Genomic DNA, 24664 nt, shown 5'->3' with positions numbered 1-24664 from the left:
CTCTTCAAAATGATGTACCACAGTCTACACTCTCATTGTCGGTGTAGAGAAGCTGCCTGTAACCTAGTCAGGCATTATATTACCTAGCTTTATAACTTTACAATTTTTGCCAATCTTATGGTCATAAAATCATCTTATAAGCTTCTCTCTGGTAAGTAAGCAGGTAGAACATCATTTGATATATGTTTTTGCTAATTGGGCATCCTCCTATGTGAATTTCTTCTTTGTATACTTTGGCCGTATTTCTTTCCTGTTCACTTATCTTTTTAATTTCTAAAATTTCTTTCATACTTTAGATATTAATCAACTTTTTGCTTATCATGTTTCAAATATGTTCTCCAGTCTTTAGCCTATTTAATATTGTACAAAATTCTTAATTTTAATGTAGTCAACCCATTTATTTTTTATCTCATTTTTTTTGGTCTGTGCATGAGCTTTTATATTTTCTTTTAATTTTTTTAACTTCAGGTTTCACTCTTCAAATCTAGATGAGTTTAGATCTCTAATTCATCCAGATTTACTTTTAATATATGCCCTAGAAGCCCAACTTTATTTTGTGCATTTAGTGGCCAATTCTTTTCTTATTGGTTCTAATCCAAATGCTACTGATTGAACCATTCATTATTTCCCTAAGTGACTTGTGGTGCCACCTCAGTCATATACTAAGTTCCTATATAAATATGAGTCTATTGTTAAGGCCTTGGTAAATTTGTGCATTCTGATATTAGTACCACACTGTTTGGAGTAATGTTATATAGTATTATATAATTTTAAATAAGTTTCTTGAGCGTCTCAAAAAGTCCAGCTGGACATTTCATTTGAATTGCATTAAATTCTAGATTAATTTTGTGGAAAACTGACATGTTTTTAAAAATGTTGTTTCTCCATTTTCCTAGGATTTTCTTATGTATTCAAGTCTTCATTTTCTGTTACAAATTTCTAAAATTTTCTATTCTAGAAAATTTTTGTTTTTGTTTTTGGAGGGTTTTGAACGGTTTTGTTCATTTTTATTACTTCCTAAATATTATTTATTTTACTACTATTGGAAGTAGTTTCCTGTTTTCTCTTACCTTTCCTACATGGCTTTTGCTGATACAGAAGAATGCTAGTGATACTGTATTTTTCTGCAGAATTTATGGGTTTGAAATTATTGCTTATAAACTTTGTATTATTTTATTTTTATTTCAGCAGAATGTACAATTTCTTCTTTTAGTGCTAAATTTTAATTGCATTGTCTCTCTTAATTTAATGGCAGTATTGTCAGATCTTTATAGCTCCGCCCTCTTTTTATATCTTTTCAAATACCATGCTTTGGTTTTGTTTTCTTTTTCGTGATGTTTTTTCTTTTATTTCTTTTCTTATATTGTCTTGAATTTATTCTGTTTCTTCTCTTCTAATTTATTGAGTTGAATACCTAGTTGACTTTTTCTAGATTTTTAAGAGTTATAACATCTTCTGGAATCAGACAAGTACATTAGTTCACACAAACTTGCTTCTGGCCTTTTCCCCCATCTTCACCCTGATATACTGATAGAATCATCTAGAATTGTAATGCCAGGATTGATGTTGATGTAGTTTTATTGTTTTGATGGACGTCTTGAATTCAGTTTCACTGGCAAAAAGTCCTACATCAGTCTGAGTCGTATCTTTTTGTAGGTGATGTGCTTTATTCTCTAAATCCCTTTAGACTTATTCCTCATTGATATCCTTAAATTTTGTCGTAATAGGTTTAGATATAGAGCTTTTTCCTCATGCGTCCTGCTAGTTCCTTTGATCTTAAATCTTTCATTGTTCCGTCACGTTGAGAAATTCTCAGTCATTACAACCTCAATAATTTCCACTCCTCTATGTATTTTATTCTCTCCTTTGAGGCTCATTTTATAAAGGATACTAGGATTTCTTGTTCTATTATCCATACCTTTTATTAAATTTTACTTTTACGTGTTCCTTTGTTTTACTTACTTACACTTACTGACACTTCTGGGAGAGTTCCTCAACCTAACTCTCATCAGGTCAGTCATTCATTCATTCGGTTCTTTATTTCTGTTGTTCTAGTTTTCATACAGAGGAGCACCAGTTGGCGCTTATTTTTGACCCGTGGTTTCCATTTTATGTGATGAGGGGCATACTCAGGGCCACCCAGTCTTCTTGCACCTGCTAACTTCTCCTTCCCCTCACATAGCTTGGTGACCACTCTGCTGTTGATCCACCAACCTCCAGCTGGTACTGAGCATCTGCCATTTTTCTGCTTTGAAGAGGTAGCATAAGCAAGAGGACTCCATCTAGTTCCACCTCCCCTCCATGCTGCCCAGCCCTCCCCTACTTTGGATTACTGTTCCTCACCAACCACCCAGTAGTGGGGTCTGACCACCTTTTACTACCCCTAGAGTTTCTCATAGTTTTACATCATTTGGCAAGAACCATTCACCTCCTGGTAATATCTGTTACATTTCCAGAGTTGAGGGTTGAAAGGAAATTAGTAGCTTCTGTTGGTATGTTATCTTGTTAGAAACAGCAGTTTCCAGAAACTCGATTTTTAGAAGCACCAAGGCAGAATGCATTTTGTGAAAATCACCTTCTCAATTTACATTGTTGAGGTCTCATTATAGAAGGAAAAGAGCACCAGGGAGCTGGCTTTTCAGAAAAATAAAATGGAATCTTCAGAGGAAAGGATAGGGCCAGGCACGGTGGCTGAGGCCTGTAATCTCAGCACTTTGGGAGGCCAAGGCAGGCGGATCACTTAAGGTCAGGAGTTCAAGACCAGCCTGGCCAACATGGTGAAACCTTGTCTCCACTAAAAATACAAAAATTAGCTGGGTGTTGTGGAAGGCACCTGTAATCCCAGCTACTTGGGAGGCTGAGACAAGAGAATCACTTGAAACCCGGGTTTCAGTGAGCTGATATTGCACCACTGCACTCCAGCCTGTGCAACAGAGCTAGACCCCGTCAAGAAAAAAAAAAAAAAAAAAGGAAAGTATAGGGTAGCAAAGAGGCAAAGAGATTCCTCCTATTCTACACTCTGAAAGTCGGTGACACCCATGTTAGAACTTGGTATGTCCAGGAGCTAAGAATGAAGATTCTACATTTTTGCACATCTCTCCTCTCTTTCCTAGACTACACAGTTCCTTATGCTGTAAAATCAGGAATACTTCTCCCATGCCCATTTTCAGTTTTAAGGATCAAATTAAATCTTGCATTTATTTACCTTTTTGTCTTTTTTATTTGCTCATTCCCTTAGAATCAACCTACCGACACCAAGCAACCATCGATGATGAAGTTGTTTCCATGGAGATACTAGACACTGCTGGTCAGGTGAATAAAGAGTTCAGCTAAAATATTTTTCTGGATCAAATAAAACTGAGAAATCTATGCTATGAACAAAAATAAGGCACTTTTCTTCAACTAACTTTTGCATGCCTAAAACCTTTTTCTCTAATTAACTAGCCATTTTATATATTAACATATTTGTAAATATCTGTATATTCATCCTTATATAAACTGCCCAGTGTTTCAAGGGGGTTTTGAAAATACTATAATATTCACATATCATCTAGGTTAGACTCTCTCACTTATATTTTGTGGCATAGCAAGATATTAATAAGTTTTCATGGTCAAATGTGTTTTGAAATGCTCAAATGAAGTTAAACAGATGTCTTTACTGAAAGAATTCTCAGAGCCTCTAACAGGCTTGTGTGTGAGTCTTTAAGAAAGACATTTAGTATATATTGTATTCTAAACTCACATGATGTCATATAAGTTTGTTTCAGAATACTTCATTTTAGATGTCTTTCTTGTAATATTTGGTATTAGGTCAGTCACTTCTGAGATTACAAAAGGGTTCATAGATAGGTTTAGTTTCCAGGTACAGAAATGACCACTGGCTGGGCACGGTGGCTCACACCTGTAATCCCAGCACTTTGGGAGGCCAAGGCTGGCAGATCACAAGGACAGGAGATCGAGACCATCCGGGCTAACATGGTGAAATCCCGTCTCTACTAAAAATACAAAAAATTAGCCAGGTGTGGTGGTGGGCACCTGTAGTCCCAGCTGCTGGGGAGGCTGAGGCAGGAGAACGGTGTGAACCCGGGAGGCGGAGCTTGCAGTGAGCCAAGATGGCGCCACTGCACTCCAGCCTGGGCGGCAGAGTGAGACTCCGTCTCAGTAAAAAAAAAAAAAGAAGAAGAAAAAAATGGCCACTGGAATGACAGAAAGCTAAAGTTTTCCATGGTACTTTATCAATTACCTGTGACCCCCAAAAAGACTTGAATCAAAGTGTTTAAACCCAGAAATGTTCTTGAAATGAATTACCCACTTTTCCACTTTTCCATCTCATCACCACCTACTTATTCTCTGACCTTCACAGAGCACTGATTCTGAAGAGAGGCAGCAGGGAGGTGCATGCCTCCAGAAGTCATTTGAACCCGGGAAAGCAATGTTTTTTCAAATCATGCTTGCCACTTTGCTATGAAGGAGTGATAACCCACTTTGAGAATCACTTCAATAGAGTTTCTGTCATTGGTACTACACGACATTTTGGGGGCTCTGAGATAGGAAAAGAAAAAAAAAAGCCAAATCCTTTAGCATAGAGTTGGATTCTCTAAATCGTTTGTCACAGTTTTTCTGGAGGCTAATTGTCTGTAATCCGAAGAAAGAGAAAATTAAAACAAACAACAAACCAAAAAAAAATAAATAAACCAAAATGCATCTTGCTAAATTTTGACTCTAATTCTGATACTTAAAAGGTGGAATAGGGGCTACTTGTCTGTTAAAAAATTGCTAAGTCCTTAATTGTGATGAAAAGCCTCAAAAGTGATGTGCTCAACTAAGATTATAATTTCTTTTTAGTTTTTATGATTACAGATTTAATGATATGGCAAGAAAAAAATTAAAAGCAGAAATTTAAAATCTATTAAATTAGAAAATATTCAGTTCCCTGAAATATGTTGAGATGAATAAGTCATGACTGTATTTAAAATTATTTAGAAAGCTTGTACAATTAGAGTACCATGACATTTTAATGACTTTGGATATAAAGAATAGTAATTAAGGCATTACTGTCAGCATTACCAGCATCCATATATTTTGATTATTTCCAGGTCTCTTGACGGCCATTTTTCTTTGCCAACAGGAAGATACCATTCAGAGGGAGGGGCACATGCGATGGGGGGAAGGCTTTGTGCTGGTCTACGACATTACTGACCGAGGAAGTTTTGAGGAAGTGCTGCCACTTAAGAACATCCTAGATGAGGTCAAAAAGCCCAAGAATGTGACTCTTATCTTGGTTGGAAACAAAGCTGACTTGGACCACTCCAGGCAGGTTAGCACAGAAGAAGGAGAGAAGCTGGCCACAGAATTGGCTTGTGCTTTTTACGAGTGCTCTGCCTGCACTGGAGAAGGGAACATCACAGAGATATTCTATGAGTTGTGTCGAGAGGTGCGTCGCCGGAGGATGGTGCAGGGCAAGACGAGGCGACGCAGCTCCACCACGCATGTCAAGCAAGCCATTAACAAGATGCTCACCAAAATCAGTAGTTAGGCAGCCCAGCTGAGGTGGACCAACTAATTGGAAACACTCTTCCCCTTCTGTTCCCCTTTCAAAAATAAAACAAAATATTGCATTCTTTGTTTTGATTCTGAGAAATGTCTGGGCTTCCCATTGTTTCCGGCCTCTCATAGGTTGGGAAGTTTTAGCGTGTTTTATGCAATTTCAGTGCTAACAACTTCTTCCTTTCCTGCTTGAATAAGATACACTCTAATGGCATTTGAACATGTAATCACCAGAGATTCTGAAATGACTGGTTTATGTTAAGCTATTTTTAGGCATCTTCACCTTGCTTAAGTAGGTTGAAGTTTTTGCAAAGGCATTTAAAAATTCAATTTCTTGTCAGGTACTACAAATAATTATCTTAAAAGTCTAAGATAGCAGAAAATACAGTAAAAACACAGGAGAAGAAGCTGAGCTATTGGAACAGGAAATAGAAGGAACTCTAGTTTCTGTTTGAAGTGAGGATTTTCTGAATTATCTAATATCATCTAGGTTTTCTTTAAAATTTTATTTTGTTCTTAAGTTCAAGCATCTTCTCACTAATGTTTTTCACTATAACAGAGAATTCATTTCAATTTGAGTTGGTTCTCTCAATGATCTATTGATCATTACACCCTAACTCTCCTTCCTTGGCTCAAACAATATTTTCACTATAACAAAGGCAATAGGACACAAAATTCACATCCTGCTGGGCCTTTTTTCATCAAGTCAGGGTGATATAAAAACATTGGAAATCTTTTCACCAAACCCTGACTTTATTGAGTGCTAGTGGAAGATGTAGAATTAGAGACATCTGATTTGTTTATCACCTTAGCAGAAAAACCACAGTCCAAAAGACAAGCAAATTAAGAATGGAGCTTAACCATGCCTCCATTGGGAAGTCTAGACTTTGAGCCAGGTACAGTAAGAAAAATTAGCCTCTGTTTCATTAAGTTTGCCACATGACTTATTTTGATATTTTGGATACATTAACTCACTTAGGAGAATTCAGAAAAGAATGGGTGATTAAAGTTCATTACAGCTGAATAAATGTGTCTAAAACAGACTCTTGTATTCTGAAAGTACAGTCTACAACTGATAAAACTTTATGATTCTTTTCTCCCCCATTATGCCCCTATATATATCAAGATTTGGGTACTTTATTTTAGTAGAAAATATATATCTTTTACATATGTATGTATTTATAAATGCATAGATATATGTATAAAAATTTGTAAGCATTAGCGGCATTAATTCACCAATGCATTTGGACAACTTGATGTAACTGACTTTATTTTATGTGACTATAATAAAAAGCATAATTTTCTCATTCTGTCATATTTGGGTAATCTTTCTTGTGATAACATGAAACATTTACAATTTGAAGGGAGACTCAAGGGGACAACTAACTGAATTGCAAAATTGACAAATCAGTGAGCCTGATATAAAAAAATTAGCTCCTGTTGATTGATTAAACTAGCTGCTTTTGGAGTCTTTAGGTGCTATTTTAGGTACTTTATGTATTATCAAATCTTCACAATCACTCTGTGCAAGACTAGTACTGTAAGCACAATTGTAGAGATAAATATATTGAGTGAGTCACAAGGGGGAAAATGTAGTAAAGCCAATTTTGCATAGCTATTTAGTGTGTAGAACCCGGATTTGAACCCAAAGAGTCAAAAAGTTGGATTCCAGACCTCGCATTTTTAACCATTATATACTTCTTATCCTTGAGCTGTAGTGGGGAAGATACTGAAGCAGATAATTCACTTTAACTATGTTTTTGTTCACTCACTACAAATTTTTATACATGTTGGACACATAACTTGATACAAATTAGTCTATTTGATGGTGTCTGATCTGAGCCTTAACGTATACACGAGAGTTATCCAAGAAAGAAATATGGTAAAGATATTCTAGGCAAAGGAAATAATAGCATGGAATCAAAATATAGAGACATGAACAGTGATGGTAAGTGTGGTCATGTAAAGGAGTTTAGAGGGCCACATATATCATTTTTAGGGGAAAAGGGGAAAGAGAACAAAAGGGAATAATTTTTTTTAAATGAAGGGGCAGGAGGGAAGAAAGAAAGTCAAAAATTCCTATTCCTGCAAGCAACTACCTACTAAAGAATCAAATTGGTAAACTTAGCTATGATTCATTTTCAGTAAAGTCTTTTTAGACAATGTAGGGGACATGGAAGCAGATAAAAATTATTTTTGAAATTTTGTTATCTTCTAGAATTAGTCACTTTGATTCTCTCATATCTATACTTGGAAATATAGTTCAACCAATTCCTATTAAAAATAAGCTTATAAGGAAGCATAGTGAAATACATGGATGTCATTCTTGAGTCAAAAAACTAAGTTAAACACAGAGTCACCAACACCAGAAACTACCCTAGGTATGTGAATACAAATCCAGACATTAAAAACCAAACAACCACTGGCATAAGTTTCAACCACTAATTACAGAAGAGCATGAGACTGTATAAATATAAATTGGTTATTTCTCTCATGCCCCAGGCTTCTCCTCAAATGTAAGATTATAAATAAGTTAATACTATTAGTTGTTTAGAAGCTGAGCTTCATTTTTATGAATGCCGAGGAAGAAAGATTCACTTTGTAAAAACTAGAGACAGGAGAGGAGCCAAGATGGCCGAATAGGAACAGCTCCGGTCTACAGCTCCCAGCGTGAGCGACGCAGAAGACGGGTGATTTCTGCATTTCCATCTGAGGTACCGGGTTCATCTCACTAGGGAGTGCCAGACAGTGGGCGCAGGCCAGTGGGTGCGCGCACCGTGCGCGAGCCGAAGCAGGGCGAGGCATTGCCTCACCTGGGAAGCGCAAGGGGTCAGGGAGTTCCCTTTCTGAGTCAAAGAAAGGGGTGACAGACGCACCTGGAAAATCGGGTCACTCCCACCCGAATATTGCGCTTTTCAGACCGGCTTAAAAAACGGCGCACCACGAGACTATATCCCACACCTGGCTCGGAGGGTCCTACGCCCACGGAGTCTCGCTGATTGCTGGCACAGCAGTCTGAGATCAAACTGCAAGGCGGCAGCGAGGCTTGGGGAGGGGCGCCCGCCATTGCCCAGGCTTGCTTAGGTAAACAAAGCAGCCGGGAAGCTCGAACTGGGTGGAGCCCACCACAGCTCAAGGAGGCCTGCCTGCCTCTGTAGGCTCCACCTCTGGGGGCAGGGCACAGACAAACAAAAAGACAGCAGTAACCTCTGCAGACTTAAATGTCCCTGTCTGACAGCTTTGAAGAGAGCAGTGGTTCTCCCAGCACGCAGCTGGAGATCTGAGAACGGGCAGACTGCCTCCTCAAGTGGGTCCCTGACCCCTGACCCCCGAGCAGCCTAACTGGGAGGCACCCCCCAGCAGGGGCACACTGACATCTCACACGGCAGGGTATTCCAACAGACCTGCAGCTGAGGGTCCTGTCTGTTAGAAGGAAAACTAACAAACAGAAAGGACATCCACAACGAAAACCCATCTGTACATCACCATCATCAAAGACCAAAAGTAGGTAAAACCACAAAGATGGGGAAAAAACAGAACAGAAAAACTGGAAACTCTAAAATGCAGAGCGCCTCTTCTCCTCCAAAGGAACGCAGTTCCTCACCAGCAACGGAACAAAGCTGGAGGGAGAATGATTTTGACGAGCTGAGAGAAGAAGGCTTCAGACGATCAAATTACTCTGAGCTACGGGAGGATATTCAAACCAAAGGCAAAGAAGTTGAAAACTTTGAAAAAAATTTAGACGAATGTATAACTAGAATAACCAATACAGAGAAGTGCTTAAAGGAGCTGATGGAGCTGAAAACCAAGGCTCGAGAACTACGTGAAGAATGCAGAAGCCTCAGGAGCCGATGCGATCAACTGGAAGAAAGGGTATCAGCAATGGAAGATGAAATGAATGAAATGAAGCGAGAAGGGAAGTTTAGAGAAAAAAGAATAAAAAGAAATGAGCAAAGCCTCCAAGAAATATGGGACTATGTGAAAAGACCAAATCTACGTCTGATTGGTGTACCTGAAAGTGATGGGGAGAATGGAACCAAGTTGGAAAACACCCTGCAGGATATTATCCAGGAGAACTTCCCCAATCTAGCAAGGCAGGCCAACGTTCAGATTCAGGAAATACAGAGAACACCGCAAAGATACTCCTCGAGAAGAGCAACTCCAAGACACATAATTGTCAGATTCACCAAAGTTGAAATGAAGGAAAAAATGTGAAGGGCAGCCAGAGAGAAAGGTCGGGTTACCCTCAAAGGGAAGCCCATCAGACTAACAGCGGATCTCTCGGCAGAAACCCTACAAGCCAGAAGAGAGTGGGGGCCAATATTCAACATTCTTAAAGAAAAGAATTTTCAACCCAGAATTTCATATCCAGCCAAACTAAGCTTCATAAGTGAAGGAGAAATAAAATACTTTACAGACAAGCAAATGCTGACCGATTTTGTCACCACCAGGCCTGCCCTAAAAGAGCTCCTGAAGGAGGCGCTAAACATGGAAAGGAACAACCGGTACCAGCCGCTGCAAAATCATGCCAAAATGTAAAGACCATCAAGACTAGGAAGAAACTGCATCAACTAACGAGCAAAATCACCAGCTAACATCATAATGACAGGATCAAATTCACACATAACAATATTAACTTTAAATGTAAATGGACTAAATTCTCCAATTAAAAGACACAGACTGGCAAGTTGGATAAAGAGTCAAGACCCATCAGTGTGCTGTATTCAGGAAACCCATCTCACATGCAGAGACACACATAGGCTCAAAATAAAAGGATGGAGGAAGATCTACCAAGCAAATGGAAAACAAAAAAAGGCAGGGGTTGCAATCCTAGTCTCTGATAAAACAGACTTTAAACCAACAAAGATCAAAAGAGACAAAGAAGGCCATTACATAATGGTAAAGGGATCAATTCAACAAGAGGAGCTAACTATCCTAAATATATATGCACCCAATACAGGAGCACCCAGATTCATAAAGCAAGTCCTGAGTGACCTACAAAGAGACTTAGACTCCCACACATTAATAATGGGTGACTTTAACACCCCACTGTCAACATTAGACAGATCAACGAGACAGAAAGTCAACAAGGATACCCAGGAATTGAACTCAGCTCTGCACCAAGCGGACCTAATAGACATCTACAGAACTCTCCACCCCAAATCAACAGAATATACATTTTTTTCAGCACCACACCACACCTATTCCAAAATTGACCACATACTTGGAAGTAAAGCTCTCCTCAGCAAATGTAAAAGAACAGAAATTATAACCAACTATCTCTCAGACCACAGTGCAATCAAACTAGAACTCAGGGTTAAGAATCTCACTCAAAGCCGCTCAACTACATGGAAACTGAACAACCTGCTCCTGAATGACTACTGGGTACATAACGAAATGAAGGCAGAAATAAAGATGTTCTTTGAAACCAACGAGAACAAAGACACAACATACCAGAATCTCTGGGACGCATTCAAAGCAGTGTGTAGAGGGAAATTTATAGCACTAAATGCCCACAAGAGAAAGCAGGAAAGATCCAAAATTGACACCCTAACATCACAATTAAAAGAACTAGAAAAGCAAGAGCAAACACATTCAAAAGCTAGCAGAAGGCAAGAAATAACTAAAATCAGAGCAGAACTGAAGGAAATAGAGACACAAAAAACCCTTCAAAAAATCAATGAATCCAGGAGCTGGTTTTTTGAAAGGATCAACAAAATTGATAGACCGCTAGCAAGACTAATAAAGAAAAAAAGAGAGAAGAATCAAATAGACACAATAAAAAATGATAAAGGGGATATCACCACCGATCCCACAGAAATACAAACTACCATCAGAGAATACTACAAACACCTCTACGCAAATAAACTAGAAAATCTAGAAGAAATGGATACATTCCTCGACACATACACTCTCCCAAGACTAAACCAGGAAGAAGTTGAATCTCTGAATAGACCAATAACAGGAGCTGAAATTGTGGCAATAATCAATAGTTTACCAACCAAAAAGAGTCCAGGACCAGATGGATTCACAGCCGAATTCTACCAGAGGTACAAGGAGGAAATGGTGCCATTCCTTCTGAAACTATTCCAATCAATAGAAAAAGAGGGAATCCTCCCTAACTCATTTTATGAGGCCAGCATCATTCTGATACCAAAGCCGGGCAGAGACACAACCAAAAAAGAGAATTTTAGACCAATATCCTTGATGAACATTGATGCAAAAATCCTCAATAAAATACTGGCAAACCAAATCCAGCAGCACATCAAAAAGCTTATCCACCATGATCAAGTGGGCTTCATCCCTGGGATGCAAGGCTGGTTCAATATACGCAAATCAATAAATGTAATCCAGCATATAAACAGAGCCAAAGACAAAAACCACATTATTATCCCAATAGATGCAGAAAAAGCCTTTGACAAAATTCAACAACCCTTCATGCTAAAAACTCTCAATAAATTAGGTATTGATGGGACGTATTTCAAAATAATAAGAGCTATCTATGACAAACCCACAGCCAATATCATACTGAATGGGCAAAAACTGGAAGCATTCCCTTTGAAAACTGGCACAAGACAGGGATGCCCTCTCTCACCGCTCCTGTTCAACATAGTGTTGGAAGTTCTGGCCAGGGCAATCAGGCAGGAGAAGGAAATAAAGGGCATTCAATTAGGAAAAGAGGAAGTCAAATTGTCCCTGTTTGCAGACGACATGATTGTTTATCTAGAAAACCCCATCGTCTCAGCCCAAAATCTCCTTAAGCTGATAAGCAACTTCAGCAAAGTCTCAGGATACAAAATCAATGTACAAAAATCACAAGCATTCCTATACACCAACAACAGACAAACAGAGAGCCAAATCATGAGTGAACTCCCATTCACAATTGCTTCAAAGAGAATAAAATACCTAGGAATCCAACTTACAAGGGATGTGAAGGACCTCTTCAAGGAGAACTACAAACCACTGCTCAAGGAAATAAAAGAGGATACAAACAAATGGAAGAACATTCCATGCTCATGGATAGGAAGAATCAATATCGTGAAAATGGCCATACTGCCCAAGGTAATTTACAGATTCAATGCCATCCCCATCAAGCTACCAATGACTTTCTTCACAGAATTGGAAAAAACTACTTTAAAGTTCATATGGAACCAAAAAAGAGCCCGCATCGCCAAGTCAATCCTAAGCCAAAAGAACAAAGCTGGAGGCATCACACTACCTGACTTCAAACTATACTACAAGGCTACAGTAACCAAAACAGCATGGTACTGGTACCAAAACAGAGATATAGATCAATGGAACAGAACAGAGCCCTCAGAAATAACGCCACTTACCTACAACTATCTGATCTTTGACAAACCTGAGAAAAACAAGCAATGGGAAAAGGATTCCCTATTTAATAAATGGTGCTGGGAAAACTGGCTAGCCATATGTAGAAAGCTGAAACTGGATCCCTTCCTTACACCTTATACAAAAATCAATTCAAGATGGATTAAAGATTTAAACGTTAGACCTAAAACCATAAAAACCCTAGAAGAAAACCTAGGCATTACCATTCAGGACATAGGCGTGGGCAAGGACTTCATGTCCAAAGCACCAAAAGCAATGGCAACAAAAGCCAAAATTGACAAATGGGATCTAATTAAACTAAGGAGCTTCTGCACAGCAAAAGAAACTACCATCAGAGTGAACAGGCAACCTACAACATGGGAGAAAATTTTCGCAACCTACTCATCTGACAAAGGGCTAATATCCAGAATCTACAATGAACTCAAACAAATTTATAAGAAAAAAACAAACAACCCCATCAAAAAGTGGGCAAAGGACATGAACAGACACTTCTCAAAAGAAGACATTTATGCAGCCAAAAAACACATGAAAAAATGCTCATCATCACTGGTCATCAGAGAAATGCAAATCAAAACCACTATGAGATATCATCTCACACCAGTTAGAATGGCAATCATTCAAAAGTCAGGAAACAACAGGTGCTGGAGAGGATGTGGAGAAATAGGAACACTTTTACACTGTTGGTGGGACTGTAAACTAGTTCAACCATTGTGGAAGTCAGTGTGGCGATTCCTCAGGGATCTAGAACTAGAAACACCATTTGACCCAGCCATCCCATTACTGGGTATATACCCAAATGACTATAAATCATGCTGCTATAAAGACACATGCACACGTATGTTTATTGCGGCGTTATTCACAATAGCAAAGACTTGGAACCAACCCAAATGTCCAACAATGATAGACTGGATTAAGAAAATGTGGCACATATACACCATGGAATACTATGCAGCCATAAAAATGATGAGTTCATGTCCTTTGTAGGGACATGGATGAAACTGGAAACCATCATTCTCAGTAAACTATCGCAAGAACAAAAAACCAAACACCGCATATTCACACTCATAGGTGGGAATTGAACAATGAGATCACATGGACACAGGAAGGGGAATATCACACTCTGGGGACTGTGGTGGGGAGGGGGGAGGGGGGAGGGACAGCATTGGGAGATATACCTAATGCTAGATGACGAGTTAGTGGGTGCAGCGCACCAGCATGGCACATGTATACATATGTAACTAACCTGCACAGTGTGCACATGTACCCTAAAACTTAAAGTATAATAAAAAAAAAAAGTAGAGACAGTGTTTTATTTTCTGTATTAAAAGCATAACATCACTTGGCCATTATGGAATATCAGGGACCAGATTTACTCTTACATATTAAACAACTAGAAAAAACGTCAGATAAAATATACAGAACAATGGTTTTCAGATATTGAACAACAAGCAATACAGTGCATTGATCCCTAAAAGGAGGGAAAGAAATGATGTAAACCCTATGAATGCTTCAGCTTACTGCCAAGTGACAGGTTCCAAGAAGCAATACAGTTAAAAATAAAAAGGAAAGAAAGAGAGAGAAAGAAATGAAAGAAAGGGAAAAAAAGAAAGAAGAAAGAAAGAAAAAAGAAAGAAAGAGAAAGGAAGGAAAGAAGGAAGGAAGGAGAAAGAAAGAAAAAGAGAAAAAAGAAAAGAGAAGAAAGAAAAGAGAAAGAAAGAAAGGAAGGAAAGAGAAAAGAAAGAAAGAAAAAGAAGAAAAAGAAAGAAAGAAAGAGAAAGAAAGAAAGGAAGGAAAGCCTGGGCATGGTGGCTCATGCCTGTAATCCCAGCGCTTTGGGAGGACAAGGCAGGTGAATCACTTGAGCCCAAGAGTTCAAGACTAGCCTAGGCAACATGACAAAACCCCATCTCTACTAAAAACACAAAAATTAGCTGGGCATGGTGGTGCATACCTGTAATCCCAGCTACTGCTGAGGCTGAGGCAGGAGAATCGCTTGAGCCCAGGAGGCTGAGATTGCAGTTAGCCCAGATCATGCCACTACACTCCAGCCTGGGTGACAGAGTGAGACTCTGTCAAACAAACAAACAACAACAACAACAAAACACCGCAGAACTTGGTTGTCTCATTGAGTTGAATAGACAAAAATCAGAACTGGGGGAGGTCAAGTTTATAAGACTCTGTGGGATAGAATGTCTGAAAAAAGGAAACTTAACAGAGAGAAAATTCCGTAGATGTACAAAAGAGTTCTTTTAGTGTTTGGCTTAGTATGGATCACATGGTAAGAGGATGCTACCCATGGATGAAGCAAGAAGTGCAGAAAAGCAGTAGGTCAAATTTTGGGGGGATCATAAATAAGGCTGAGAATAGTTTGTACTATTGAAAATACCATGTAATATAGAAGTAATAAACAGGATCTTAGACACTGTGTTTATACACAGGACATTAGGACATTGTGTGAATTGTGAGTCTAAATTAGCGCCAGACCAGGATGCTAAGTAACTGCTCTAACACAGCATAAAAGGCAGCCTGAAATTGATCGAATTGAGTCCAAGTAACTTGATTTTGGGCTGGAAAAAAATCCAACACACTATACAAAAATAGTAAAATCTTGTGCCCAATAAGATAAAAAGTACAGTGGCTGGCATCCAGTCAAAAATTACTATGCCAAAGAAGCAGGAAAATATAATCCATAAATAGAATAAAAATCAATCAATCAATAGAAACAGATAAAAACATGACAAATGCTAGCATTAGGAAAGAAAAAAATTAATACGGCCATTATATGTATATGCTCCATATGTTCAAGAAGGTAGGGAAAGATACAAACATAGTGAGTGAAGACAAAAATAAAAGTTATAAACAAGACCCAAATGTAATCTCTAGAGATAGAAAATACAATATCTGAAATAATAATACACTGTGTAGCATTTATATCAGATTAGACTCTGAAAAATTGACCAGCTTGATGACATAGTGATAGAAACAATCCAAATGAAGAAAAGAGAGGGAAAAAAGACTAAAGAGATAAAAATGAACACATCATCAGTGATTTCTGGGAGAAAACCAAGCAGTCTAACACATATGTATATAATTGGACTCCCAGAAGTAGTGAAGAGGATGGTGGGACCAAAAAAAAATGAACAAATAATAGCTGAAAAAAACCATATTATAAACTCTCAAATCCAAGAAACTCAAAAGACCCTAAGGAGTAAAAAACAAAGAAAACAATATCATGATACATCAAAATCAAGTTGCTACAAAACTATGATAAAGAGAAAATCTTAAAAGTAGCCAGTGGGGGCCGGGCACAATGGCTCATGCCTGTAATCCCAGCCCTTTGGGATGCCAGTGTGGGAAGATTACCTGAGGTCAGGAGTTTGAAACTAGCCTGACCAACATGGTGAAACCCTGTCTCTACTAAAAACACAAAAAAGTAGCCAGACATGATGGTGGGCATCTCTAATCCCAGCTACTCGGGAGGCTGAGGCAGGAGAATCACTTGGACCTGGGAGGCAGAGGCTGCAGGGAGCTAAGACCACGCCACTGCACTCCAACCTGGGTGACAGAGTGAGACTCCACCTCAAAGAAAAAAAGAAAAGAAAAAAAAAAAAAAGCAGCCAATGGGGAAAATAGACACATTAAGTACAGCAAAACAAAGACAAGAATGACAGCCAACTTTACTTTCAAAACTAGGCAAGCTGGAAGTCATTGGAATGAAATATTTAAAATAGAAGGAAAAGAAATGTCAACTTACTATTCTATTCCAAGTGAAAATATATTTCAATAATAAAGGTAAAATAATGATAAAAGATCTAGGAGAATTTATCACCAGCCAGTCTGTAATGCCAGAAAGGTTAAAGAAGGACATTTTTAGGGCAAAATATATAATAGCATTAACACCAAGGAAGGGTGGGAATAGATTTTAAGTTTCTGAAACTATATGTAAAATATCATAATATTATTTTGAGATAGGCAGTGATAATAAGTTAAATGCATATGTTGTAAAGTTTAGGGCAGCCACTTAAAACTAAAACAAAGAGATGTAGCTAAAAAGCCAATAGTGTATATAAAATGGAATCATAAGAAATACTCAATTATTCTAATAAAAAAATCAGGAAAAGATAAAGAAAAAAGAACAGATCGGATTAAAAGAAGAGAATTCAATTACATCTGTGAATTTACTAAATATGAGTGGTCTAAACACTCTAATTAAAAATCATAGATTTTCTAATTGGATAAAGAGAGAACAACCTACATTCTGTCCACAAGAAATTCTTATTAAACAAAAAGATACAATACATTAAAAATACAACAGTCTGAAATATATACTAAACAAACACTACTTAAAGAAAGTCAGAGTAGCCATATTAATATTGGACAAGATAGATGTCAGAGCAAGGAAATTAACAGGAACCAAAAGAAACCTTTCCTAAAGATAAAGAGGTCAACTGAAAAAGACATAACACTTCTAAATGTATGCACCTATAACACAGCTTTAAAACACATAAAGAAAATGATAGAAATGAAATTATAAATAAACAAATATATAATTATAATTGAATATTTCAAGTCTTCTCTCAGTAATTGATAGAACAAATAGATTTTAAGAAATAGTAAAGCTATAGAACACATAAACAAAACTATCAATCAAATTGATGTGATATTTACAGAACATTCCACTGAACAAAAACAGAGTACATTTTTTTCAGGTGTACACATTTATCAAGCCAGATCATGTTGGACAATAAGTTTAAATAAAGTTAAAATAATTTATATCTTAAAGAATGTTCTCTGACTTTAAAAGAATTAAAGTACCTGTAGTCAACAAAATGATAATTGGGAAATAACCAAATGTTGAGAAATTAAATAACATATAAATAATTCATGAATCACAGAAGAAATCAATTGGGAACTCAGAAAATTTTTTGAACAAAATGAATGTAGAAACACCAAATATCAAAATTTGTGGGACCCAGCCAAAGCTGTGCTAAAATAAAATTAATTACACTAACATCTTATATTAGAGAAGAAAAAAAGTCCAGTACAAATCAACATATTATACTGATATCAGCATTACTCTAACACCAAAGCAAGAAAAGCCATATTATTTTTTAAAAACTGCAGGCTAATATTTCTCTTGAACATGAACACAAAAATCTTTATCAAAGTTTTAGCAGATGAATGCACACGCACACACACAAACACACACATTCACACACATATCATAATATATCATGACCAAGAGAGTTTATACCAGGAATTGCAAGATTAATTTAATATTCAAAAATTAATCAATGTAACTCACAATTCTAACAGATTAAAATATAATAAATATATAATAATCTCAATTGATTCATAAAAATAATTTAATGAATTCAATACCAATTCCTGATCTTAAAACTCAAAAAACAAAAAATCTCTCAGCAAACTGAAAACAGAAGGGATCTCCCTGACTCCAAAAAAGTGTATCTTCAAAATTCCTACATCATACTTAAAGGTAAAAGACTAAAAACTTTCCCCCTAAGAAAGGGAACAAGGATATAAGCTCTCACCACTTCTATTCAACATTATACAGAGGTTCTAGACAGCACAACAAATCAAGGGAATGGAGAAGTAAATTGTCTTATTTGCAGAAGACATGATCATCTATACAGATAATGCCTAAGGGATCTTTAAAGAAAAACTACTAGAACTAATAAATGAGTTTAGCAAAATTAGTTGTATAAAGGTAGTAACCCAAAATCAATTGCATTTCTACATACTAGCAGCATACAATTATAAAATTATTTTAAAAATCTATTTACAATAATACCCATATACATATACTATTTAGGAATAAGTTTTACAAAATATGTACAAGATCTGTACCCTGGAAACTATGAAACATTGTCTAGAGAAATTAAAGTTCTAAATCCATGGAGAGACATATCGTGCCCATGGTTAGGATGATTCAACATTGTTAAGATGTCAGCTCTCCCCATTTTGATTTTTACATTCAATAAACCCCAAGTTAAAATCCCAGCAGGCTATTTTGTAAAAGTAACAAACTAATTCTAAAACAAATATTTAAATTCAAAGGATCTAGAATAGTTAAAACAATTTTGAAAAGGATTAAAAAATTAGAGAGCTTATACTACCTGGTTTTCATACTTATTATAAAGCTACACTAGTCAAGATAGCCTGTTATTGGTGTAAGGTTAGATATATAGGTCTATAGGACAGAATAGAAAGACAAAAAAAATAGAACTGTACTTAGATGGCCCATTGATTTTTGACAAATGTACCAAGGTAATTCCACGGGGAAAGGATATTCTTTTCAACAAATTATGCTGTAATAATTGAATAGCCATATGCAAAATAAACAAATAAATAAACCTCAACCCATACCTCAAACCATATACAAAAGTTAATTCTGAGTGGATCATTTACCTACATGTAACAACTAAACTAAAACACTTTCACAAGAAAATAGGGAAAAAATCCTTAGGACCTTGGCTTAGGTATAAATTTTTAACATCAAACACAAAGAACACATCTTAAAAGCAAAATTAAAAGTGTATTACTCTAAAGGACATTAAGAATATGCAGCATTAGGCCTGACTAGGAAAAACTACATGGAAAACATTTATCTTACGAAGGATCTATTTCTAGAACACATAAATAATTCTTAAAACCCAATAATAGGAAAATTAAACTGAGTTAAAAGTTTAAAAATGACAAGTTTAAAATTTGAGCAAAAGTTTTGAATATATAATTCACTAAAAATATATGCAAAAGATAAATAATTACATGAAAAGGTGCTCAACGTCATTAGCCATTAATGTAATGCTAATTAAAAACCACAATATATTATCAGTATGCAACCGTTATAATGCCTAAAATTCAAAAAGATGCAGTACACCTCTGTGACGATGTCTGCATCCTGGAACTCTCATACGTTGCCAGTATGAATATGAAACGGAACAACCATTTAGGAAAGCAGTTTGGCAGTTAATTCTAAAGTTAAGCATATAAACTTCACATACGGTCCAGCAATTCTATTCCTAAATATCTTCCAAGAGAAATAAAAATCTATGTCCACATAAAGATGTGTCTGTTGACGTTTACAGCAGCTTTATTCATAATCACCAAAAACTAGCCACAACTCAGTTTTCCATCATGGGTGAATGAATTAACAAATTATGGTATATCTCCTTCAAGAAATACTACTAAACAATTTTTTTAAAAAAGATCAAACTACTGGATGAATCTCAATGCATTATGCTAAGTAAAAGAAGTCAAACGCAAGTTACTACGTAAGTATTATAAGATTTCGTTTGTACAAAACTCTGGAAAAGGCAAAACTACAGTAAAAGCAGATCTGTGTTTGCCAGAGTCTGCAGATAATGGGCAGGAATGGACTACAGAGGAATCCAAAGGTATGACTGTAGCGGTGGTTAAATGACCATATATATCTGTTAAGACTCACCAAAAAGTGGTTTACTTACTGTACATAAATCATTATCTCTGTAATGCAAATTAGAAAACAAAACATATCTTTCATTTGCACATTCAGCAAAGAAGGCAGGTCAAAGAGAAACTTTCTGAAACCATTTAAAACAAATGTTCCACATCTCAGCATGGGTTTATATTTAATATATTTTCCAGTTTTAATAAAGTATAAATATTTTATTTTAAAATAATAGTTTCATTTAAATTCTCCTTGCTTTTGCCCCGTTTCAGGCTCCCTGACCTGAAGTAGGTCCAATCAATAAACACCCACTGCCAGTCAATGTGTAATTTAATGCCTTGTGAATCCAATAAATGTATTTTTCCTTAAAAACTGCAGATGGATGTTTGAGGCTTTGTAAGTTTGGGCTGCTCGCATGTGTGTATGTCTATCTACTCTTATATATTCTATGAGAAAAAATAACTTGGTTTATTTTATGAAGGAGTATCTTTAAGAATAAAACCTTGGCCGGACGCAGTGGCTCACGCCTGTAATCCCAGGACTTTAGGAGGCCGAGGCAGGTAGATCACCTGAGGTCAGGAGTTTGAGACCAGACTGGCTGACATGGCGAAACCTCATCTCTACTAAAACTACAAAAAAATATGAGCCGGGCGTGGTGGCAGGCGCCTGTAATCCCAGTTACTTGGGAGGCTGAGGCAGGAGAATTGCTTGAACCTGGGAGACGGAGGTTGCAGTGAGCTGAGATCGCATCACTGCACTCCAGCCTGGGCAACAAGAGCGCAACTCCATCTCAAAAAAAAAAAAAAAAAAGAATAAAACCTCATTGTTTGTAATCCAGGGAAATTCTTGATGAGGGCTTCTTGATTGTTGATGTTACTTTACAATTTATGAGATCCTGCAAATACCGTTATAAAAACTTTTGTTCTGTCTTTCTGTCCATCTTCTTGCTGTTTGAAGAAGCAAAGAGCTTATTGCAAAAAGCAAGATTGTGCATTGAAGCAATGCACAGGATATTGATTGCTTCTATTCCCTGAGGTTCTGAGTCAATCTATATACACACCAGTAGTGTCTAACTTACAATTTATGCTCCCAACATTTGCTTGTAAATTGGCTTTTTGGAATGCTGAATGCAATTTCCCTGGAAAACAAAGTTATAAATCATATTTGGGCTCCCCAGCGAGTCCACAGCAACCTATTTAACCCATAACACAGCACTTTTCCTGATAGGGAATACACTAACCATAACATTTCAGAAAGGGCAGGTGTCTTTTTAGCATCCCCTCGCCTATACTTCTATATATCTCTCACACATTGCAGTACCTCTCCTTGAACTCTTGATTTTATACCTTCTTTGAAGAGTAGGGCAAGTTAGGAATTTTTTCAAGAGGGTTGTTGATAACACAAATACATCCAACTGATGATATTTCAAGTAGCTTAGAAAAGTGAAGGAAAACATTTTACATAGAATAGGGGAAAGATTCTTTAGAATAGAAGCAGGTATACACAGAAGCAGTTACACCTAATCCCTAGAATGAGTTCTTACAAATTGCCTACAAACATACAACAGACAAGAGGGACTTAGTAATTATCTAATTTACCAGCATTTTTCAAAGTGACTTTCTTGATTCTACAGGCAGCTATTAGGTATCATTAATATATTTTTAAAAGGATTTTTTTTTCGAACGAATTTGGAAAAAAAAAAGTGGATTAACTCAAGGAAAGTAAGTTTCACTACAGTGTAACTTCTTTGAGCTTTCACTATGCTAATGAGGGTTGGGAATCAGGAGGAGGAGGTTAGTAGCACAGTGTTGCCTAAACTTGCTTGACTGTGGTGGTGTATCTCACAGGACTAGTGTTCTGTGAACTGTACTTTGAGAAATAATGCTTTCATCTTACCTTCAAAGAATCTCTTCTACATCATCAAGGCTTTTCTTGAACAACACCAGTAATGAAAAGTTCTCTGCTCTTTAGGAGAGGTCCTTTGCAGGATGTGTTGTCCCTTTAGAGTAGCACTGCCCAATAAAAATATAATGTAAGCCATAAGTTAGTTTAAATTTTCTATTTATTAGATTGTTTACCAGATTCTTATTAATTGCTTAAATTTAAATTATTCAAATGTAAAATGTTTACACACTGGGCACACATAGACATAAATATGGGAACAATAGACACTGAAGAATACAAGAATGGGGAGGGTGGGAGGGGGACAAGGTTTGAAAAGCTACCTATTCGGTACTACGCTCACTACCTGGGTGATGGGTTCCATTGTACCTCAAATCTCAGCATCACACAACATACCTTTGTAACAAGCCTGCACATATGTATGCCCTAAATCTAAAAATAAAAGTTAAATAAAATAAAAAGTTTACATTTAAAATAAGAAAGAAATGCATGGCATTCATTTTGATATGTTTTCTTGAATCCAGTATATCCAAGATAATATTGAGAGACAGGACTAGATTTCCGAGGCCAACTAAGAATCCCTAAGCCTAGCTGGGAAGGTGACTGCTTCCACCTTTAGACACAGGGCTTGCAACTTAGCTCACACCTGACCAATCAGATAGTAAGGAGAGCTCACTAAAATGCTAATTAGGCAAAAACAGGAGGTAAAGAAATAGCCAATCATCCTATCCATGAGCATGGAATGTTCTTCCATTTGTTTGTGTCCTCTTTTATTTCAATGAGCAGTAGTTTGTAGTTCTCCTTGAAGAGGTCCTTCACATCCCTTGTAAGTTGGATTCCTAGGTATTTTTTTCTCTTTGAAGCAATTGTGAATGGAAATTCACTCATGATTTGGCTCTCTGTTTGTCTGTTATTGGTTTATAAGAATGCTTGTGATTTTTGTACATTGATTTTGTATCCTGAGACTTTGCTGAAGTTGCTTATCAGCTTAAGGAGATTTTGGGTTGAGACGATGGGGTTTTCTAAATATACAATCATATCATCTGCAAACAGGGACAATTTGACTTCCTCTTTTCCTAATTGAGTACCCTTAATTTCTTTCCCCTGCCTGATTGCCCTGGCCAGAACTTCCAACACTGTGTTGAATAGGAGTGGTGAGAGAGGGCATCCCTGTCTTGTGCCAGTTTTCAAAGGGAATGCTTCCAGTTTTTGCCCATTCAGTATGATATTGGTTGTGGGTTTGTCATAAATAGCTCTACTGCCCAAGGTAATTTATAGATTCAATGCCGTCTCCATCAAGCTACCAATGACTTTCTTCACAGAATTGGAAAAAAGTACTTTAAAGTTCATATGGAACCAAAAAAGAGCCCGCATTGCCAAGTCAATCCTAAGCCAAAAGAACAAAGCTGGAGGCATCATGCTACCTGACTTCAAACTATACTGCAAGGCTACAGTAACCAAAACAGCATGGTACTGGTACCAAAACAGAGATATAGACCAATGGAAAAGAACAGAGCCCTCAGAAATAATACCACACATTTACATCTGTCTGATTTTTGACAAACCTGACAAAAACAAGAAATGAGGAAAGGATTCCCTATTTAACAAATGGTGCTGGGAAAACTGGCTAGCCATATGTAGAAAGCTGAAACTGGATCCCTTCCTTACACCTTATACAAAAATGAATTCAAGATGGATTAAAGACTTACATGTTAGACCTAAAACCATAAAAACCCTAGAAGAAAACCAAGGCAATACCATTCAGGCCATAGGCATGGGCAAGGGCTTCATGTCTAAAACACCAAAAGCAATGGCAACAAAAGCCAAAATTGACAAATGGGATCTAATTAAACTAAAGAGCTCCTGCACAGCAAAAGAAACTACCATCAGAGTGAACGGGCAACCTATAGAATGGGAGAAAATTTTTGCAATCTACCCATCTGACAAAGGGCTAATATCCAGAATCTGCAAAGAACTCAAACAAATTTACAAGGAAAAAACAAACAACTCCATCAAAAAGTGGGCAAAGGATATGAACAGACACTTCTCAAAAGAAGACGTTTATGCAGCCAAAAGACACATGAAAAAATGCTCATCATCACTGGCCATCAGAGAAATGCAAATCAAAACCACAATGAGATACCATCTCACACCAGTTAGAATGGCGATCATTAAAAAGTCAAGAAACAACAGGTGCTGGAGAAGATGTGGAGAAATAGGAACACTTTTACACTGTTGGTGGGTCTGTAAACTAGTTCAACCACTGTGGAAGACAGTGTGGTGATTCCTCAAGGATCTAGAACTAGAAATAGCATTTGACCCAGCCATCCCATTACTGGGTATATACCCAAAGGATTATAAATCATGCTGCTATAAAGGCGCATGCACATGTATGTTTATTGTGGCACTATTCAC

The 24664-nt window shown here is 37.1% G+C and overlaps 1 protein-coding gene and 1 long non-coding RNA gene across 5 annotated transcripts in view; one reads left to right on the top strand and one right to left on the bottom strand.

Annotated features, from left to right (window-relative positions):
* The window catches only part of RERG (RAS like estrogen regulated growth inhibitor), a 126606-nt gene extending 119752 nt beyond the window's left edge, over positions 1-6854 (top strand). For all 4 annotated transcript variants that reach the window (XM_054663090.2, XM_063786369.1, XM_009424918.5 and 1 more), the window contains 2 exons: positions 3239-3312; positions 5129-6854. In XM_054663090.2, coding sequence (XP_054519065.1) covers positions 3239-3312; positions 5129-5536 — 482 coding nt within the window. In that variant the 3' untranslated portion in view covers positions 5537-6854. The remainder of the gene's footprint in view (positions 1-3238; positions 3313-5128) is intronic.
* The window catches only part of LOC134807555 (uncharacterized), a 63673-nt gene extending 41314 nt beyond the window's left edge, over positions 1-22359 (bottom strand). Inside the window, exon 1 of the long non-coding RNA XR_010148273.1 lies at positions 22244-22359. This is a non-coding gene — a long non-coding RNA (uncharacterized LOC134807555). The remainder of the gene's footprint in view (positions 1-22243) is intronic.
* Positions 22360-24664: the final 2305 nt, after the last annotated feature.

The sequence above is a fragment of the Pan troglodytes genome, chromosome 10 (assembly GCF_028858775.2).
Source record: "Pan troglodytes isolate AG18354 chromosome 10, NHGRI_mPanTro3-v2.0_pri, whole genome shotgun sequence".
NCBI lineage: Eukaryota > Metazoa > Chordata > Mammalia > Primates > Hominidae > Pan > Pan troglodytes.
The sequence above is the reverse complement of the archived record's forward strand: the minus strand, read 5'-3'. Positions and strand labels throughout refer to the sequence as shown.